This window comes from Bipolaris sorokiniana (assembly GCF_000338995.1).
Source record: "Bipolaris sorokiniana ND90Pr unplaced genomic scaffold COCSAscaffold_18, whole genome shotgun sequence".
Lineage (NCBI taxonomy): Eukaryota > Fungi > Ascomycota > Dothideomycetes > Pleosporales > Pleosporaceae > Bipolaris > Bipolaris sorokiniana.
In genome coordinates this window covers 250,771-271,527 of record NW_006911912.1, presented here as the reverse complement: position 1 = coordinate 271,527, position 20,757 = coordinate 250,771, and the positions used below count along the sequence as shown (strand labels likewise).

At 52.7% G+C, this 20,757-nt stretch overlaps 7 protein-coding genes across 7 annotated transcripts; 5 read left to right on the top strand and 2 right to left on the bottom strand.

Moving 5' to 3' along the window:
• Positions 1–688: 688 nt before the first annotated feature.
• COCSADRAFT_102852 (uncharacterized protein) lies at positions 689–1,823 on the bottom strand (the record flags this gene model as incomplete). Its single annotated transcript, XM_007707153.1, has 4 exons — positions 689–966; positions 1,073–1,461; positions 1,516–1,696; positions 1,793–1,823. The coding sequence occupies 4 exons, from the start codon at positions 1,821–1,823 to the stop codon at positions 689–691; spliced, it is 879 nt and encodes a 292-aa protein (XP_007705343.1).
• A 282-nt stretch (positions 1,824–2,105) lies between these two features.
• Positions 2,106–3,394, top strand: COCSADRAFT_153536 (uncharacterized protein). Its single transcript, XM_007707152.1, has 2 exons — positions 2,106–2,610; positions 2,665–3,394. Exons 1-2 carry the CDS (start codon positions 2,380–2,382, stop codon positions 3,325–3,327), a joined length of 894 nt encoding a protein of 297 aa, XP_007705342.1. The 5' UTR covers positions 2,106–2,379; the 3' UTR covers positions 3,328–3,394.
• Positions 3,395–4,099: 705 nt separating this feature from the next.
• Positions 4,100–5,616, top strand: COCSADRAFT_41434 (uncharacterized protein). The gene is made up of 4 exons (XM_007707039.1): positions 4,100–4,134; positions 4,194–4,566; positions 4,633–4,768; positions 4,841–5,616. Exons 1-4 carry the CDS (start codon positions 4,110–4,112, stop codon positions 5,198–5,200), a joined length of 894 nt encoding a protein of 297 aa, XP_007705229.1. The 5' UTR covers positions 4,100–4,109; the 3' UTR covers positions 5,201–5,616.
• Positions 5,617–6,825: 1,209 nt separating this feature from the next.
• On the top strand, positions 6,826–9,779 carry COCSADRAFT_176111 (uncharacterized protein; the record flags this gene model as incomplete). The annotated part of the gene is made up of 7 exons (XM_007707151.1): positions 6,826–6,925; positions 6,982–7,169; positions 7,219–7,398; positions 7,447–7,973; positions 8,289–8,883; positions 8,940–9,329; positions 9,393–9,779. 7 exons carry the CDS (start codon positions 6,826–6,828, stop codon positions 9,777–9,779), a joined length of 2,367 nt encoding a protein of 788 aa, XP_007705341.1.
• A 166-nt stretch (positions 9,780–9,945) lies between these two features.
• COCSADRAFT_261039 (uncharacterized protein) lies at positions 9,946–11,992 on the bottom strand. Its single transcript, XM_007707150.1, has 2 exons — positions 11,529–11,992; positions 9,946–11,457 (listed from the first exon to the last, which is right to left on the bottom strand). Exons 1-2 carry the CDS (start codon positions 11,738–11,740, stop codon positions 10,113–10,115), a joined length of 1,557 nt encoding a protein of 518 aa, XP_007705340.1. The 5' UTR covers positions 11,741–11,992; the 3' UTR covers positions 9,946–10,112.
• A 641-nt stretch (positions 11,993–12,633) lies between these two features.
• On the top strand, positions 12,634–18,178 carry COCSADRAFT_41428 (uncharacterized protein). The gene is made up of 5 exons (XM_007707038.1): positions 12,634–13,045; positions 13,122–13,314; positions 13,416–16,527; positions 16,577–17,686; positions 17,741–18,178. The coding sequence occupies exons 1-5, from the start codon at positions 12,973–12,975 to the stop codon at positions 17,750–17,752; spliced, it is 4,500 nt and encodes a 1,499-aa protein (XP_007705228.1). The 5' UTR covers positions 12,634–12,972; the 3' UTR covers positions 17,753–18,178.
• A 203-nt stretch (positions 18,179–18,381) lies between these two features.
• Positions 18,382–20,113, top strand: COCSADRAFT_153523 (uncharacterized protein). Its single transcript, XM_007707149.1, has 5 exons — positions 18,382–18,504; positions 18,573–18,598; positions 18,653–18,662; positions 18,727–19,846; positions 19,909–20,113. Exons 1-5 carry the CDS (start codon positions 18,437–18,439, stop codon positions 19,936–19,938), a joined length of 1,254 nt encoding a protein of 417 aa, XP_007705339.1. The 5' UTR covers positions 18,382–18,436; the 3' UTR covers positions 19,939–20,113.
• Positions 20,114–20,757: the final 644 nt, after the last annotated feature.

The following is a 20,757-nucleotide window of genomic DNA, read 5'->3' as shown; positions in this document are numbered from 1 at the left end:
TTCGCAACAACTTGATCAAGCGGAAGGATACGGCATGAACCTGCTTGCCGTCAAGACCGACGGCCCACACACTTCATACACCTCATATGGCCAGTCGTGGTACATGTCGCGTATAGTAGAGAGCACAATGGGCTCATGTTTGCAGCCCGTGGTGTTGCAGCGCCCGCCCGCGGCATTTGCCTCTAGTTGCCGGCTCTCTACCTGACGCTGCGTGCTGAAACACATGCATCTTACTGGCTGAACGTCGACCTGAATGCGCGCACCTTTACGTCCTGTCATTTTTTCCCAGCGCTTCTGGGGAGAGAAGATAAGATTACCACTACACACTGGCAGACGACAGTAGCCTTGTGAAGCGCTTGTAATACATACAGTCAATATATTGCTGACGGTACATCCCTTGCGTGTCAGATGATATTGGCAAGTGAACCATAGTCATAGGGTCAAATTCAGGAGGTAGTAAGGGATATCAAAGCATGGCGCTGCAGCTAAATATTGTATATTTTGGCCTCTTGATCAACCTCGACGGTTGTTCTAGAGTCTAGCCTGTGCGTAATGCGAAAAAGTTGCTGAAATTCTGAAGACTTTTTGTGTGTACAGATGTGCATGACCTTGCAGTCTTCTTATAGCCATTGACATGTCGTGGTATCTAGTGAAGTCGTAACTAAAGGAAAAAATGCAGGTGAGGCGCCTATCGGAGAGCCTTGCGAGCAAAGGTAGGCAGAACAAAGGCCGCCTCGTGAATCTCCTTGCTGTAGTACCTGCACAGCGACTCCTCCTCTTCAGCAGACCAGCTGCGGAGAGGCTTCTTGAGGTTGAGGTTGGCGTCCTTGCTGCAGACCATGAAGCCAATCTGGCCGGATGGGTAGGTGGGGATGGTAGTGTACGCATACTCGACGTTGGGGAAGACTTCCTTGCAAGCCTTCTTGAGGTTGACGATAAGGGGCATGTGGAGCCATTGGTTCTCAGCTGCATTGTCACAACATTAGCCGCCGGCCATAAAAAACACCTGTTCGGCACATTGAAGTCGCTGAAAAAAGGTGGGAATAGATTAATGGGTTGAGAGAGGGCTTACAACCTTGCGTGGTAATGACACCGCCTTCGCGGAGCGCTCCGTTGAGGAGTTCAAAGTATGCCTTCTGGAACAGAGCCTCAGCGGGACCCTCTGGGTCACTGGAGTCGGTGATGATGACGTCGAATTCGCCCTTCTTGTCCTCGAGGAACTTGAAGCCATCGCCAACGATGGTGGTGGTCTTGGGGTGCTCGAAACCGACGGACATGCCAGGCAGGTACTGCTTAGAGAGGCGGATGACAGCTTCGTCAATGTCACAGAGGACAGCCTCCTTAACGCAGTCGTGCTTGACAACCTCACGGAGCACACCACCATCACCACCGCCAATAACCAAAACCTTCTCGGGGTTGGGGTGGGAGTTCATGGCGAGGTGGGTGATCATCTCCTGGTAGCTATGGTGCCATCAGCCAATGTGCATGCATGCCATCGTGTACGATGCAACATACGAGAATTCATCGCGCTCGGTGCACTGAATGACGTTGTCGAGGACGAGAACGGTGCCGTAGTCGGTCGATTCGAAGATGAGAACGTCCTGGTACTGGCTCTTCTCGTGGTGAAGAACTTCCTTGACCTGGAGCGTCATGGCCTGACCGGGCCACATGCCGGAAATCTCACGGAACCAGCCATCTAGGGTCGTGAGTTAGCTACTGCTTCTCTATACTAATAACGCGCGCAGCGAGCAGCTGGCTTCTATCCCGCAAAAGAAAAAGTATGCCGTCTTACCCTTGATGGTGGGGTGCTCGATGGAAGGCATTTTGTTAAGAAGAGTATGCGTAGAGGCGAGACGGATGTGTATGAGAGGTGGGATGGACCTGGAGTAGCGAATGCGGAAAGAGATAGAGGATTGACGGAGCCACCAACGGGTATATATGGGGAGCTTCAGTTTGGCCGAGTTTTGAGTTTTCCCAGTGTTTGTGTTGGTTGGGCACAATTTTCTAGATCGATGCACGTCACTGGTTGCGGGCGGAATTGCCCCGCCATCCCCCACCTTGCTACTGGGTAGGTCCAGCCGCCCAAAGCCCTATTTCCCCGGTCATCTTTTTCCATGTATGTTTACTTGATACTAAGCGATCGACTGTGCGTCACAATGCAGTTTGAGAGTATGTTTATGAGCAGGCAGCAATGTTGCGGACCATCGGATTGATCACGGAGCCGACGTGATGTAGAGGGCGCCGCAAGCGCGAATGTCTGATAATCAGGGTGGCGTAGACAGTTGCAATCGACATATACATAAAGAGAGGGATACCGGGCATTGAACAGAATACATTAATCGGGCTGTCATCTGCGCAAACAAATTGACCAAATAGAAAATGTCTGAGCAAGCCTCAGGCAGAAACGCCACTCAGGAGGAGCGCAGTGCGGTCGAGCAGATTATTGCGACCAAAGCTTATGTCGATAATCCCGAACTACTACCGTGGTATACGAAAGATATCGAAGAGCCCAAACCTGCCGTCAGGGACCTGTTTGAGAACTATAGCAAGGTACCCTCGACTGGCGTCGTAGCGCATATTAAGCATGTTAGGGATGAAGCTTTCAAGATAGTGAGCTGGTCTTACTACGTATAGTAGTATAGCCTCGCTAACATTGTCATGTAGTTTCCTTACCCATGTTTAGGCAATTGGGGCTTCCTCAACTTCTCAATCGGAGTAGGACCGGCTTACCAGGAAGTCGTCAGGCGTATCAAGGATGGAGAGCAACTTCTCGACCTCGGATGCTGCATGGGCCAGGACATTCGCAAACTGGTTCATGATGGTGTCCCGTCAACAAACACATATGCGTCGGATCTCAAGAAGACCTTTTGGGACCTTGGCTACGACATGTTCCTCGACAAATCGACTCTAAAGACGCAGTTTCTTGAAGCCGACATCTTTGACGCCGACTCTCAACTGAAGCAGCTGGATGGCAAGATTGACATCATCAACGCGGCTGCTTTCTTCCATCTTTTTGACTGGGACGACCAGTTCAAGGCAGCAAAACGCGTTGTTCAGCTATTGAAACCAGTGCCCAACGCTCTGATCGTTGGGCGGCAAGGAGGTCAGCCCAAAGCGGGCACCTTCTCACATGTCATGAAGGATCAGACTGCTTTCTGGCACAACACCGAGTCATGGAAGGATATGTGGAAGCACGTTGGCGAGCAGACTGGGACTAAATGGAAAGTTGATGCTGTACTTGGCGAAGAAGATTTGTCTAAGAGGATGAAGACCAGGCTTGTGCCTGCTGGGACAAGATTCATGACATTTACCGTTCGAAGAGTCTAAGACAGATACATACCTAAAGAAATGGTTTTATGATAGCAATCCAAATCAACGCGCCACGTGACCGCAGATTGAGCAAAAAATAGAGATGCAAAACAAAAACATACGACAGCGGGGATTCGCTAGTGGTCACCCACCTAACTACTAATCCGCCGGTAAACTGCTTGTATAGGGCAGATCGGACGGGATGCCTAATTCTCAGTTTCCTCTGGTCGTATGTACCATATTAGTGAAAATATGTATACTATAATCTCAAAACATAGAACATTCCTGAAGAAAATACCCTCGGTAAGTTGAGATGCGTGGGACAGGCCCCGCCAAGACCAAGTCGCGGCTGCCACTGCGACTTCTCACACCACATACTCAAATCGATCAATCACGTACAAGAGCAAGAGTACTACATGGGTACGTAGGGATGGCATTAACTTCTCACAAATATATATCGGAAGGATGTGGGGTCTGTTTCTGTGAGGCTTTGCATTTACACATGAGAATGGTAACAAGGCTTGATTTCCGACGAATTCTTTGAAGCTCATGAATGTTAAGTGCTCAAATATATATTCGAACAAGCGAGTATAGCTTTTGACTTATTATTGCTCTGCTACCTTCACCCAAACAACCTTACTGTAGACCAGTTCTACAAAGTCAAGGTGTGTTGGCTGGGCCAGCCAATGAGCGGCTCGTATGGTCCGAGCAAACAGCCCAAACTCAATCTGGCTTCAACACCACGATTGCATCTTCAATCGTGGGTCCATTGCTACAGCATACCTCTGCACACCGCAATCATGGACCCCTATTCCCCAGAAGGAGGTGGGTGTTATCTTGCGCCTCGTACCATATTATCATATAACCCCACTAACGCACCTCAGAGCTCATCAACATCCACTCGGCCTTCCACGCCGGGGCCTACCAACAAGTTCTCGATTTCGACACCTCATCCTTTTCGGCCTCCAATGCGCTTCCCGTCCGTGTCCTAAAGCTTCGCAGCCAAATTGCTCTCGGCCAGGCAGAATCCGTTTCTAGCGAACTCGCATCCGAGAAGACACCCGATCTCGTCGCAGTAAAGTTGCTAGCAGACTACGAACAAGGCAAAGATGTTCTCAGTCAGGCAAAGAAGTTGGCGGAGCAGAGTGGACAGGAGAACCTGGCTGTGCAGCTTTGTGTGGGCATAATCCTGGAGAGGGCAGGAGAGACGGAGGCTGCACTGGAACTCTTGAGCAAGCACCAAGGCAGCTTGGATGCGTACGGCAGCCCGAATACGCCAGACCTGGCGCAAGAATTGAAGCAGAATGGCTGACGTTTGAATAGGGTAGCGCTCATTGTCCAAATCCACCTCCAACAGAACCGCACCGATCTTGCCGCCAAGGAAGCACAGCGCGCACGGAAATGGGCGCAGGATAGCCTGCTGGTCAACATTGCTGAGAGTTGGGTTGGCATGCGCGAGGTTCGTAATCCACTCATTCCCACCCCACTACGTAACCAATCGCTTTTGGACAAGACACTAATATTAGTTTAGGGTGGTGAGAAATACCAGTCGGCGTTCTACGTCTTCGAAGAACTAGCTACAACCGCGCAATCAACCTCTCCTCACTCTCTCGTCGCGCAAGCAGTGTCAGAACTACATCTTGGCCGCCTGCCCGAAGCTGAAGCCGCTTTACAACAAGCCATTTCCATTGACGGTACCTCTGCCGACACAATCGCCAACCTCATTGTCCTCAACACACTTCTAGGCAAGAAGGATGAAACAGAAAAGATGAAGACACAACTTCAATCCGTAGCCCCACAACACCGAGCCATAGCAGACTGGGCTAGCAAGAAGGATGAGTTTGCCAAGGCGGCTGCCAAGTACACTCCGCAGTTTGAACCTGTTTCGTAGAAGCGGGATGGAGGAGTAGAAACGAGAGCGATAGCTTACGATTGATTGATGAACAACCTGTAGGGAGATATCCAATAGATGATAAGCTGGCAATGTAAACTAGTAAACATTGGCCGGGTTACTACGAATGAAGAATCTATCTAGTGTATGGATAGGCATGTATGTGGGGCACAGGGTATTGAGCCGGTGACATACATGGCCAGCGGAGGTTCCTATGGCGTAGACCTCGTGCCCTCTACAACTCAAAACGACCTCATCTTTGATACACCGGCTTTATACCTACAAGCACGCTACCTCGTATGGCAAAGCATTCGGAGATGCATTTCGATCATCACCTTTATTTTTCCAGAGTTTTCCCAATCCCTATTCCCCGCCCTCCCCGGCAACCTGTCTTTCCGGACGTCACAAAGCACACAGCCCGCACCGCATGTTACCGCATCCGAACCAGAGACCCTAGGCGCCACCTTCCCGTTGGACACCCCCAAGCTGCACAGACTGGGGCGGGAATGCACAACTCCCAAGTTGGGGCGGTCAGCTGGCGTGACGCCGGATGACATGCGTCTTTGCTGTCATTTGAAGGGGGCGGGCGACAGTGGTGGCGGCGCTTCTTCACGGGAAAGATGGAAGGGTGGGTAAAGTGTGTGTGGGTGTTTGATGACAGGGAGTCCAAGCGCGCCAGGATAAATCTGATCGACGCGCCACACGGGTTTAAGCGATAGATCGTATCCAGCGCACCGGATTTTGTGAGGTGTGGAAGGGGGGAGGGTGGATTTTTGTGTAATGCACGTGGGAAAGAGGGGAGAGGGTCTACTTAGTGTTGCTGGTACTGCGTGTAGAAACGCTTTGCTGCCACAACGCGAAGGAATGGAACTTTTCCACAGCACACCCATCGCTGCACTCAGGAGAACAGGAAATTCGTATCTTAGAAGAGCGAAATGACTCAGAGCATCGCGCATGTTGCAGCATCTGACACGTCTCGTGCCGTGACGGCGTGCTACTCCTGCAACGACAACTGTTGTGCCGCCGCCGGGACCTGATACATCCGAGCGCCAACCTACCCCATTCCACCGCAACGATCAATCTTTGGAAACGAGCGCTAGCCTTGGGGCCTTATCCAGCCAATCCATACCTGTTGCGGTAGGATGGGGCCCGTGGTTTTAATACACTTTGGGAACACGTCCCGGGGAGAAGGAGGGTTTAGAAGGGAAAGAGAGAAAGTGACCCGCATGGCTGGGTGTGGGCTTTTTTGCGTAGCGTACTTGCTGCTCGGCGGTATGATGCTAAGGGATCTTTTGTTTTTTCCTTCTTTTCCTTCTCTCTCTCTAACGTTGCCCGCGCCGTCGGATTCTTAGTTTGAAGTCCGGTTTTTGAGAGTGAGATAGGAGTTTTGTCTAATTTTTTGGAACATAGATTGCTTTGTTATTCTACGCGGGCGCAACTTCATCCAGTTTGTATCTGACCATAGGTACCATCACCTTGCTGCCTTAACGCCGAAATCTCCGCTTCGCGCGCTTGCGGTACCGTCAGGCTATTGGATAGGCTAAGGGAGCGACTTCGTCATGTCTGGGGAAGAGGCCGACGTCGGCAACTCGCTCGACGTACCACCATCATCACATCCCGACAACATGGTTGTCGGAGTACCACCAGTATTTGAGGGGCTCACACGAGAGCTGGGCAAGATTGTCGAGCAGCCACTACTTGGACCCAAGGCTAAGTTTCCCCCAGGTAAAAGGCCTCTCTGTACCCATAGCGCTTGAGACATGTAATGACCTTTTATCTAGCTACTTTTGGTTTTGCACGTAAGGATGTATCTGGAAGGCGAAAGCCACAGGCCATTGCACATCGAGGATACAAGGCCAAGTTCGCCGAGAATACCTTGGGCGCCTTCAAGGGTGCAGTTGAAGTTGGAGCCGATGGCTTAGAAACCGACTTACACTTGACTAGAGATGGTGTCGTTGTATTATCCCATGTGAGTTTCTAGATCTAGCCATATTTGATCGTGGACTGATACTCGACAGGACAAAGATCTCAAGAGATGTTTTGGCAGGGATGAGAAGATCATAGACTGTGACTATGAGTTTATAAGTAAACTGAGAACATTGAAAGAGCCACACGAGCCAATGCCTCGCCTTTCAGATCTACTCGAGTATCTCGCACAACCCGGGTTGGAGAATATCTGGGTATTACTTGACATTAAGGTTTGTAGTCGGTGCTACTTTGCATAGTCGAGAGCTAACAAAAGGCAGTTGGATAACGATGCAGACGATGTAATGCGCCTGATTGGTGACACAATCCGGAGTGTGCCACCCTTGCCATCGCGACCATGGCAGAGCCGCATCGTTCTGGGATGCTGGGCAGCAAAGTACCTTCCGCTGTGTTCGCGATATCTTCCCGGCTTCCCAATCTCCCATATTGGCTTCTCGACGCTTATTGCGTCATATTTCTTCACAGTGCCAAATGTCTCTTTCAACATGGCACAGGCTGTCCTCATGACGCCGTGGGGCAGGCTGTTCATACGAAAAGCACAAAGCGACGGCCGGCCAGTGTATGCGTGGACGGTGAACGAGGAGAGCCAGATGCGATGGAACATCCGACATGGATTGGACGGTGTGGTGACAGATGACCCGAAGTTGTTTGTACAAGTCCGGGACTCATGGCATGAGGGTGTGAAGGATGGCGTGTCGGTGATAACATGGTTAGATGTGCTGCGGGTCAATTTCTTTTGTCTGATCTATACCCTCTTATTCCAGTTGAGGTTTGGATTTCAAGAGAAGTCGCCGGTCAAGATGAAGGAGGAAGAAGAGCAATGAAGATGATGAGTCAACATCTAGTAATAAAAACGTGCTGCAATTATTATTGTTATCATTCCTTGTGGGTCTGTGGTCGCAGTGATGATGGTGAAGCGAGTGACATGCTCCATGTACTCTGGGGCCATGACGGTAGGGTCCAAACATTTAGCGACCCGACGCGTGGACCCCGCCGAGGGCGCGTTTGCAAGCCACGACACTGTTGACCAACATAACCATGCCCAGGTACGCCCGCAGACGCACCAGGAGAAACCGCGCAAGCTGTGGCTGACTTGGACCAGGGAAATCATAACATTACAGGCTGGCCAGTGCGGCAACAGCGTCGGACAGCAGTTCTGGCAGCAGCTCTGCCAGGAACACGGCATCAATAAAGACGGAAACCTCGAGGACTTTGCGACAGAGGGCGGCGACCGCAAAGACGTCTTCTTCTACCAATCAGACGACACGCGTTATATTCCACGCGCCATCTTGCTAGATCTCGAGCCCAGAGTGCTGCATTCCATTCAGGCGAGTCCGTACAAGAACATCTACAACCCTGAGAACTTTTATATCCACAAAGATGGCACTGGCGCGGGAAACAACTGGGGCATGGGATACAGCATGGGCGAGCAGGTCCACGAGGATATTTTGGATATGATTGATCGCGAGGCCGACGGCTCGGACTCGCTCGAGGGCTTCATGATGCTGCACTCAATCGCTGGCGGAACTGGCTCTGGTCTCGGATCATACATGCTCGAACGACTGAATGACCGGTTCCCCAAGAAGCTCATACAAACGTACAGTGTCTTTCCAAACACTCAAGATGGCGACATTGTGGTACAGCCGTACAACAGCTTGCTGAGTATGAGGCGCCTGACGCAGAATGCAGACTCGGTGGTAAGTGCAGATTGAGCAGCCAGCAACCACAGCGCACCAGTATGCTAACTGCACAGGTTGTCCTCGACAATGGAGCCCTCACCAGGATTGCTGCCGACCGGTTACATGTCATGAACCCTTCTTTCGAACAGACAAACCAGCTCGTATCCACCGTCATGTCTGCCAGCACCACCACCCTTCGTTACCCTGGATACATGCACAACGATCTGGTCGGTATCGTCGCATCGCTCATCCCCACCCCCCGCTGCCACTTTTTGATGACGTCTTACACACCCTTCTCGGGCGAGAACGTAGAGCAGGCGAAGACCGTTCGTAAGACGACTGTCTTGGACGTCATGAGGCGCCTGCTACAACCCAAGAACCGCATGGTCTCGACCAACCCCACCAAGAAGAGCTGCTACATGTCCATTCTGAACATTATCCAAGGCGAAGCCGATCCCTCAGATGTACGTTGTCGATAACTGCTATTTGCTTCCTGGAGAACAAAATCCCACTAACAGCAAAACAAGGTACACAAATCCCTCATGCGTATCCGCGAACGCCGCCTGGCAACATTCATCCCATGGGGCCCAGCATCAATCCAAGTCGCACTAACCAAAAAATCACCCTACGTAACGTCTTCACACCGCGTTTCTGGCCTCATGCTAGCAAACCACACGGGCATCGCAACACTCTTCAAGCGCATCGTAGCTCAGTACTCTACCCTCCGCAAGCGCAATGCCTTCCTCGAAAGCTACAAGCGTGAAGTACCTTTCAAAGATGGCCTGGGCGAATTCGACGAGGCAAAGGAAGTGGTACAGGGTCTAATTGCAGAGTACGAAGAGGCTGAGGATGCGGATTACCTAACCAAGGAGACTGCGCCAACGGACGAGGCAGAGGACAGGAGAGCGGGCTAGCAGTCGGCTTGGGAGCGTGATGGGAATCTAGGGCGTCGGCGTCATTTGCTGGGTGGATATGTATACTGTATAGTTGGAGTCTTTCTTCTTCGGTTACCCTCTTGCTTGGAAGGGGGGAGTTTCAACGGCGGCGGGCGTTGGCGGGAAATGCAAATCAAGGGGGGTTGGAATCGATTCCCATTCTCCACACACACACCTTTTTTTCTTCTTCGAGACTGCATTTTCTGGAGCGTCAAAATGTTTGTTCTTTTTTCGTTTACGGAATGATTATCTGTGTGAATGAGGGAGAGAGTATATGTGGTTTCGATTATTTTACATCAGTTACCTTACTTACTACCCTTGCTTCCACGGAATCCTCTCCACACCCCTCACCCACCTCCGTCGTCTCCACTCGCCCTTTCGACTCGGTTTATTCTCCTCCCACGTCCGTCTCAGGATTTCCTTTTCTTGCTCTGTAAAATCGATGCTTCCCCCCTTTGACCCTTCCCTCTTCTTCAGCTTCAGCCGTGCACTGCCTGCTCTATCTTCCTCCGTCTCGAGGAGCTCGTAGTGCAAATCCGTAACCCAGCGCTCACCCTCGATTTCGACTTCTACGCCCGTAACACAGCGGTCTTCGACCCATTCGCGTGAGAGTAGGTCAAGCGACCATTTCTTGTCGCTCCAGCGCCAGCCCCGGGGCGGAAGCACGTCTTCGAAAAAGGGGGTGCCGCGCGGTCTGTCGCCGCTTATCCTTGATGGCGATAATGGCGCATATGGCGAGGGGGAGAACATGAAGCTTTCATATTCGCCATGCTCATCATGCAGCGCACGATGTTGTAGCTCGAAAATTTCCACCTCGCGCGTCTCATGCGAGGTTTCGAGCTCAATATCTGCGCGGGAAATGGAAAGCAGGAAGGAGCGACTTTCGTTTTCCACTTCGGCTACGAATTTTTCTGTTTCAGGGGTTGCGAGCAGGTCTTGGACGGTTGGGTGGCCGAGGGCTGTGACTGCGTATCCAAGCACGAGGAAGATGGCGCGCCAGGGAAGGAGGTGCGCGCTGATGAATAAGAGGACCGAGACGACGAGTAAGATGAGGTATATCATGGAAGAAAGGTTTTCGTTGCTAAAGTTGGTAAGTGGTGTGAAGAAACTCAGTACGGCGTCGTGTACGTTGCTGAAATCGTCCATGCAATTCTGCAAGTCACGCAAGTTGCGGAAGAAGTCCTTGCTGAACTCGGGTGCAGGCTTGATAGTTGTGGCATCTGCGAGCGGCGGTCCCCCTAGGCTTCCCCTCCACAAGTTGCCGTCCACGTCCATGGCGTTGCTTGTAGGCTCCGGGTGTCGAGTGAGGTAGGCGGGGACCATGACGAAGAACATGCCACATGCCAGCGGGAGGACAGGCAGTAGGTAGGGATTTACGCATACGAAGGTCCAGACGAAGAGGAAGGATAGCGTCTGAGTAGGCTTTACCCAGGTAAAGAGACGTATGGCTCTGTTTTGGGCGACAAAGGCGACACCGATGCGCGAGTTGAAGCGACGGAAGTTGGACGACATGGTGGGGATGCTGAAGCTGGGCCGGGCGACATAGGATCGGGAGCGGCGATCTTTGACCTGAGGCGTGTTTCTGTTCGGAGCCGAGTGTGAATCTGAGGGCGGGCTGTCGGAGAGGTCCTCGGACGGGAGCACCTGTGAGAGCAGTCTGGACGGGTCAGAGTCAGTCTTGTTGTCGGGATACGCTTTATGCTGACGTTGTCTATCGAGGGTACGTACAGGTTCATCATCTTGTCACCCATCCTACCCGCCGAATCGCGGGCCGTGTTGTCGCCCAGGGACTCGAGCTTGTTCATGAGCTTGCTGGCGGAGAGTCGGTGCGACGGGGGCTTGTCGGTCGTGGGAGTGCTGCTGTTTGATGCATGCTGGACTTGGACCACGGGAATGGGCGCGTCGCGGTTTGCGAGGGATTCTGCGTTTCCGTGCGCCATGTTGGGCGGTTGAGATGGTGCGGACGATGCTTGGTGGTGAGTATGTGTCACATGCGACAGGGCTGGGGCGCAAGTGCAAGTGTTTGCTCGGGATTATGGATGCTCTGCAGTTGCACCAAAGCCATCAGGGTGTCATCATTCTCCCCGCGCTCGTCGACTGTGTGCCAGTCTCCAGGCTGTCGTCGTCGGGTGTGCACAGTGGTTCCCAAGAGCGTGGAGTGGGGAGAGTGTGGGGTGTGGTGTTTGGTGGCACTGCAGTGGGAGATGACGCACATGGCATGTGAGGCGTGGTGGCGGTGTTCTGGGCTGGGCGTGTGCCGTGTCACCTTTACTCGTTCTGGTGGCTTCCCCACACCCATGGGCCCCGTGCACGTTGGCGGTCGCATTTCCTGACCGCCAGGGATACACAACGCTGCGGAGCCTCGAGGGGAACCTTGCGGCTCATAAAAGGGTCTTGCACCTCGCACAGGAATCGGGCGCCTGATTCAAGACGACAGGTCAGCCATGGGGGTGCGGTGGGTAGGGCATGTAGAGCCGAGGGGGTTGGCTGGGCGTGCAGTAGATTTCCCGTCTAATATACTCCATGTGAGTATATTCATACACAAATGTATGGTATGTATGTATGTATGTGCCATGTACCATGTATGTGTGTGTGTGTCTGTGTCTGTGTGCGCGCACATGGGACATGGCCAGCTCGGGCTGCCGTTGGCCGGAGCGTTGGTTTCCTGGGAGAGGGGCGTTGTTTTGATGATAGTGTGCCACTCGCTGCTCGTCCCGCCATAGACAGGCCGACAGGGGCCTCGTCAACTAGACAACCCTTGGGCCTAGTGTGGCTTTGTGGGCTGCCGACCCTCTTTGTGACTTTGACGACTGTCAACCATCGCTGCTGCGACGACCTTTTTCCTTGCCGTCTCTGCAGCGCGGTGTCTCTGCTGCGCCCAAGCCCATTGCTCCCCTGAGACCTCCCACGCCCGCCTTGAGCCCTCATTACCGGCCCGCCCATCGTCCTCACCGCTGTAGCCGGTCTCTTAGACATGTCGGCATAGTCGACCTGGGTGCCCAAGCTTGACGCTTGGAGACGACTTCGGCGCATTTCCAAGACAGAGCCTCGTCTTTGAATTTCTTTTTTTTGAACCCATCCCACATCTAGTAGCTCACATACTGCTCGAGCTCCCACCATCGGGCTGGGGGTGCGGACCATGTCGATGCAGCCGCGAACCACGACTAGAACCATGGCCTCCGCCTCCGCCGACGTGCCCGAACGCTCAGGGTCCACCGTGTCGGATGACTCTAGTGGCTCGTCAGGTAAGAAAAAGCATAGCCAGACTCAGCCCCAGGTGTGTCCGTCGATGATGCTAACACCTATCGTCTCTCCCCCTAGAAGACCGCGTACGCAAGTTCCAAAAAACGGGTGAGCAGGGCAGCCGACTGCGCAAGACGAGCGCCTCCAATGCACTCGGCTCCTCCTCCTCACGCCCTCTCCCCAATCCCAACATGACCACCGCTGCCGGGCGCGGGCGGGCTAGAGTGCCGCTGGGCCCCCGCGAGCGTCCTCAGGACTTCTCCAAACAAAGGTAGGCACTCGACGCACGGTTGGCATGGCATCCACCGCCATGCCATAGTAGTGGTATCTTGTATCTGTGTAGCCGGCTAACTGACGCGTGAATCGATGCAGGATGACGAGTGCAGCTACTACTACCTCTACCCCCTCTGCTGCTGCTTCTGCCCAAGCACGCTCCTCCTCCTTTGTGCCCTCCCTTGGCTGCGAGCCTACCACGCGCGGTCCCCCCTCGAACCCACGCTTCAGCTTCTCTAAGCAGCTGCAGCCCGACTCTGCAAAGGACGAGGCCCGCGATGGCCCCGTTTCCTACGACTTTCTGCCCTCGGTCAACTTTGACGATTTTGCAAACAGCTTATCCTACGAGCCCACGCTGAGCGACTTCCCTGCCCCCGGCTCCTTCACGACCACCGGCGGACCTGCTGACAACTCCGCTTCCACCTCTCACCACCACAATAACAATAACAACAACACCCCTAGCAACAACACCAATAATACAAACACTATCCCCACATTCACTGGCATCCCCACCGAAACACGCCCTGCACGCAGCAGCTCCTTTGCCCGCCGCTTCAGCCAATCTGCCGCTAGAAAAGTCAGCGCTGGCATGTCTACCTCTAGCTCCAACACGCCCGCGGTGCCCCATCCCCCTAGCAACATGACGATTCGCACACGCCGTCAGAGCCAGTTCTCTTCACAAGCGCCACCCAATCCGGCTGCACGGCCACCGCGAAAGAGTGTTGGCCCTGGAATGATGCCAACGAGCAACTTCGACCGCGATGACCTGGCCGGTATGCCAACCCTAAATAACACCACTTCGGGAGTACCAAAGCTTGCAAGCACTACGCGGAACGCAAAAGCAAAGTCTCTGCAGCCTCCTTCAAGACAGCAGTCGGGCCATCTAACTGTCTCGTCCATGACCCCAGACCCAAGCGCCATGCCTCAGGTCACCACTCGCTCACCAGGTAGAAGTGCTGCTGCGCAACGGTCGCATACGCCTTCCTCATCTGCCAACAAGCGACAATCCACTGCACCCCACATATCTGGTTTGGGGGCCAGGACTATCAGCCCCACCGATGCCCGGAGGCTGAGAAGATTGTCGATAAACCCTAATCAACCTCCAGGAGGGCCGGTTGGACCCCCTACCCCCCAGGGTGACGCAACGTTTGACGAGCGTGCTTTTAGTCAATCTCCGGGTATGAGGTTAGGAGGCAGCATGACACCTTCGTCGGCGCGCGCAACACCTGAGCAAAAACGCAAGTCTTATGCCTCTGGCGTTTCACTCTCGTCTAATTCGAGCTTGAATTCGCTCAAGGTCGGCCCTCCTTCTTCAATACCCCTGCGCTCCAATCCCGCTCCGTCTAGTCTCCGCCTGCCTGCACCAAAGCCGCGAAACCAGCAAAATACAGGTGGTGGAGAACAAGAAGAGGTTCCGCCTGTGCCAGCCATCCCGAAAGCTTTCGAATCCCCCAAAGATCCCGAACAAAGCACCTTTGGCTTTTCAGCACAGCCGTCAAAGTCGGGTGCACCTCAATCGATGTCTCATGAATCTGTCTCAACACCAGAGGCGCAGTCAACTAGTTCTGGCCAGAACGACGCGCTAGAGTCGCCCTTCTTGAAGTCAAGCACAGGGTCTCTCAGGCACAGGAGAGGATTGACCGTCGGGAACACCCCGGAACCTGACAAGGCGGCCACGGTACAGCAATCCAGCAAGAAGAATCTGCAGCCAATCAGGCTCCCACCCCTCAACTTGCTACCCCTCGGCACCCCGTTGAACAATCGTATGTCGTCTCTTCCTACGTCCGCAGATGATACGGATCAGGGCAATGTCACGCCGCCGCCAAAGCGTCAAGTCACCAAGACACCTAGTACGCCCATGACAGCATCCAAGGCCAGTTTCTTTTCAAGACACAACTACCAAGATGAATACCACAGACACCTGCGTAGCAGTAGCTCTGCATTCAACTTGCGCGCGACCGAGTCACCGCTTGATTCACAAGCAAACATCAACATGATGCCTGTTCCGACCCTGAATCCAACAAGACAAGCTTCTACCACTCCGTTTTCATCCAACCCGTTACCAAAAGGAAGTGGCGAATTCACTCGTTTGCAGCCACGCAAAAGCGGTGAATACAAGTCTCCAATCAAGGATGTGGAGATGCAGAGCATGGTTGCAGGTCCACGACCTCTCCAGAAGAAAAATACCTCAGAGTCAGTACAGACATCTACGTCAACAGAGCCTGAAACGCCATCATCTGCTTCCTCTCTGCGGCGCAAATTGAGCTTGAGCGGTTGGAGACGGGCATCGTCCAAAGCCGCAAATCACCCATCTCAATCCGCGCAACTCCGAAAGCCAGGGCCCAAGACCGAAGACGCGAGACAGCAGCCGCAACCGCCAAAACACAGTGGTATGCCTCCACCCAAGATGCCTGCGTCTGCCAACTGGAACGGCGCCGCCCCTCCAAGTCCATCACCTGCCCACGCTCGCACTCGACCATCTCTTGACTTTGGACGTCGCAAAGCCTCCAATGCAGCCATTGCGAGCGACACTGAGGCTGAAAAGGCCGCCGCTCGCAAGGCTGCGGGTAATGCTGCAAGCCGTGCTGTCTCTGGAAACACCGATCAAGCTGCTGCTCAGCCGACACAGAAGTCTTCATCCATCTTGACTCCAATGCATCGAATGCTGGGCACAAAGAGCTCCTCAAATATGCTCAAAGCGCGTAATTTGGACCCTAACCTTGATCGAGATGACCTGCTAGCCGATGAAGAGATGAAGAAGCTTGCTTCTAAGCGCAAGGACTTTGAGCATGCTGCACGCGATGTGGATGAGCTCCGTAAGCGTGCTACGGCCAAAGAACGCGTCACGCCAGCCGATGCCGTGCGTATGGCTAACTTGAATATCTTCGAAAGAGGCGAGATTATCGACTACAAAGAGGTATATTTCTGTGGCACTAAGAATGCTAAGAAACATGTTGGCGACTTGAACGCCCAAACAGCCAACTTTGGTTATGATGATGACCGTGGCGATTACAACATCGTCCTAGGAGATCATCTGGCTTACCGGTATGAAGTAGTCGATGTTCTGGGCAAGGGCAGTTTCGGCCAGGTTGTGCGTTGCGTAGACCACAAGACGGGGGGCCTAGAAGCCATCAAGATCATTCGTAACAAGAAGCGGTTCCACCAACAAGCATTGGTCGAGGTCAACATTCTTCAAAAGCTACGCGAATGGGTAAGTGAGCACTACCTGGGCACACTGAGAGTTACTAACAATCTTCTAGGATCCTGATAACAAGCACAGCATGATCAACTTCACGCAAAGCTTCTACTTCCGCGGCCATCTTTGCATCTCTACGGAACTTCTGGGTATGAACTTGTACGAGTTCATCAAAGCACATGAGTTCAAGGGCTTCTCACTACGCCTGATCCGCCGTTTCTGCAAACAGATGTTGTCCTCTCTTGTTCTTTTGAAAGCCAAAAAGGTCATCCACTGCGACTTGAAACCCGAGAATATTTTGTTGGCACACCCTCTGCATTCGGAGATTAAAGTCATCGATTTTGGATCCAGCTGCTTTGAATCGGAGAAGGTTTACACCTACATCCAATCTCGCTTCTACCGGTCCCCTGAGGTCATTCTGGGCATGAGCTATGGTTTATCCATTGACATGTGGAGTTTGGGCTGCATTCTTGCCGAACTCTACACGGGCTACCCTATATTCCCAGGAGAAAATGAGCAAGAGCAGCTTGCTTGCATCATGGAAATCTTCGGTCCTCCCGAGAAGCATTTGATCGAGAAGAGCAGCAGGAAGAAGTTATTCTTTGACTCGCTTGGCAAGCCGAGAGTCACGGTATCTTCCAAGGGCCGCAGGCGCAGACCAAGCTCCAAGACCCTGCAGCAAGCCCTCAAGTGTGACGATGAAGCCTTCTTGGATTTCATCTCCAGGTGCTTGCGGTGGGATCCTGAGCGACGGATGAAGCCCGATGAAGCGTTGCATCACGAGTTTATCACAGGGGTTCGCAAAGCTCCTCAGCAACGTCGAGCTTACAACGCTCCTACAAGCGTCTCCTCTCCCGCAAAGCGCGCGCAAGCCCCGCTGGCGGCCAATGCACGCGCTCGACCACTTCCTGAACCGCCAGCTCCTAGCTTCCGGAACGGAACCGCTGCCAGTGCACAGCGCGATATATCAAACAGCCAGTCTCCAGTGAAAGCATCTGCTCCACAACGACGTCACTCCACTAATCAAGGACTTGCGCCTGGCGGCTCTGGCACTAAGCGTGCTGCAAATGGCGCTCCACTCAATACCAACACTACAAGTGGTCTGCCGCGGGCAGCGCAGCGAAGTGTATCGGGCAAGCCTGATCTCGCCTCGGCGGCGGCAATTGCAAGTCTCGTAAGCAAATCTTACTATCGGCAGGGGCTTTACAGTGGCTAACAGTGTTTGCAGAAATCGCGTTAACAGCCTTACGAAACTGGGAAATACTCTCCTTATAGATCAATGACTGTCTCGGTGTTCTCAAGGCGCTTCTCTATTATTTTTTAGGGGTAATCGCCCACTGTTGCTACCAAAAAAAGAGGTTTTTGTGTGACAGTTGTGTGCAGATGTGGTTGCCAACATTCATGTTTTTCCCATTCAGCGACGTTTATACCCCCCGAAAAAGTCTCAGCCTTGAGCATGTTTTCCCCGGTGTATGATGGGCATTTTGGATAGGGATAGTCACGACAGATCCCTGATATGACGAGCATCTTAAGGCGTTTCACAAGGTAGACGTATTTAGCTAGGACTTCTAATAGTACGGGAATTGGTGGTTGATTACTCGCCAACAGTCAAGATTAGTTAATTTCTTGTCCTGCACACTCATTTACGCGAGAAGGAACTGACTCATTACTCGTCATCGTGGTTGTTACGAACATTAATTTGCGTGAGATTACAATGCATTCAGGGGCTCATTGCTGCCATAGGTAACACATGGACAGACTAGATTGTCGTGGAGACGTAGATCATCTGGTGATGTCAGCGCATTATCGATAAGCCCTGTCGCGAATTTGATAATCGGCCGACGATTGCACCACGAGTTCTGCTCGGCAGCCACCCCTCGTTAATACCCCCCACCCTTTGTTTTCTCTGGGTGTACTATACATCATGCCACGCGATCCGCTCATAGGTCTTGTAGGCAAGCCTTCGTCTGGAAAGTCGACTACCCTAAACAGGTGCGCAAATGCCCCTCCACGCCCCCTCCTCCTTCATGGGACCTTTTCTAAGATTTATTTCACGGCAGCTTGACAGATGCTACCTCCAAAGTCGGTCGGTAATCGCAAAATGTCAATGTGGGAGACTTGTTAGGCTGATAAGAAGTAGGCAACTTTCCGTAAGTCTTTTTTCATGCTACACGGACGCTCTCGTAGCATGATACCCTGACAGACGTCCTTTAGATTCACCACAATCGATCCTCAACGCGCGATCGGATATCTCCAAATACCATGCCCATGCGCCCGTCTCAACGTCTCTGACCGATGCAAACCCAACTATGGCTCTTGTGACGAGGGAAGGCGATCAGTGCCCATAGAACTACTTGACGTCGCCGGACTTGTTCCTGGTGCGCATATGGGCAAAGGTCTGGGAAACAGGTTCTTGGACGACCTGCGACATGCCGATGCGCTGGTGCATGTGGTCGATGTCAGTGGGACGACAGATGCCGAGGGTAAGGCAACAAGAGGATACGACCCAAGTCAGGATATTGTATGGCTAAGAAGCGAGATCGTGCGATGGATTCAAGGCAATCTGATGGAGAAGTGGGGCAGTATCAAGAGGAGACATGTGGCTGTCAAGGCGACGGCTGTAGAAACATTGCAAAACCAGTTTTCAGGTTACGGGTCGACATCTAGTGTGGTGGCGCGCTGTCTCGACCGACTTGCTCTGAAAGAGCCCCTTCAGGACTGGTCTGACGAAACTATTGAGCGCGTGGTAAATGCCTTTACTGACGAAAAGTTCCCCACGGTCATCGCCCTCAACAAAATCGACCACCCGGATGCCGATAAGAACATTGCAAAAATCGCAAAGGTGCAAGACCCGAAAAGTATAGTCCTTTGTAGCGCAATATCAGAGGTCTTTTTAAGGAAGTTGGCGAAACAGGGCTTTGTCAAGTATACAGAGGGTAGTGAGTTTGTGGACACAAGGGAAGACTTGATTGAGCAAGGTGATCCAGACGGTGGCGGATTGAAGGAACTGGACGAGAAACTCAAGACCCGGATTGAAAATCTCAAAGACATGGTTCTATATCGCTTTGGCAGCACGGGAGTTGTGCAAGTGCTATCGAGAGCAGCAGAGTTGCTTGGATTGGTTCCCGTTTTTCCCGTCAGGAACATCCACACGTATACGAGTGGCTCAGCAAGTTCAACGGCAGTATTCCGTGACTGTGTGTTAGTCAAGAAGGGAAGCACGGTGGGCGATGTGTACAGGAAGGTCATGGGCGATGCACCCATGGCCTACGTAGAAACTGAAGGCGGGAGGAGAGTTGCAGAGGACGATATTGTCGCTGTCGGGAAGAACGATGTGAGTTTCTTGAATTCCTTTCTCGCTAGGTATCCCTGTGGTGGTGTACTGACATGAGGTAGATCCTCAGCTTCAAAGTCGGACGCGCATAGCCAAACTGCTTTCGATAGTCACTAGGGGCATGAATACTTTTTTTCCGGTGAGCATAGCTGCACGCCCAGCAAGTGGCTGTGGCTCTTGATTATCAACTTGCAGTAGTGTTTAGGCAATCGCACGATCGATTTTCCAGACTTAGGTCCATGTGCGTTGGTCTGCGCGATTTCCTGGTGATGACTTGTCTTTGCGGTGTCCATAGTAGTGCATATGTATGTACTTGGCCATGGTGCTGTGTATGCGGTTCCTGATCTGCAACCTTAGCCTACTGCAACAGCAACAGTAGCTGCAGCAGCTGCACTAGCGTCGGCGAATAGACGGAGACAAAACAATAGCCACGCCAAGGATCTACGATAAGATTTACAGTCTGTATTGTGTGCTCATCGAAAGAGGCAAAGAAGGGCTGTCATCGAATACGCATGCTGCATGTCACTCTTCGCTCACCTCATGGATTTAGCCGTGCTCCCACCCCTCCTGGAACGGCGCAATCGCCGATTTCCGTGGAGAACGGGTATGCAGGGCTCACACGGCCTAGCGTGGTGGACTTAACAACTAGTAGGCGGCCGTCGGCCAGCCGCGCTACCTCCACTTGTAGTAGAACTACTGAATCCATGTGTGAATTGATTGCTAATGTCTCCCCCAAGGTGGCACCCACGCAAGGAGATTGCGGGGAGTATTCGGAGCGAGAAATTCTCTTGATGAGCAATTACTGAGCATCGCGTGCTTCTGTCTAGTTCTAGATGGCCCCTCCCAGCCCTCCATTCACCCATTAGGTGCTCGCTCGCAGCCCGCGGCCGAAAGGGCAAATATAATGCTCG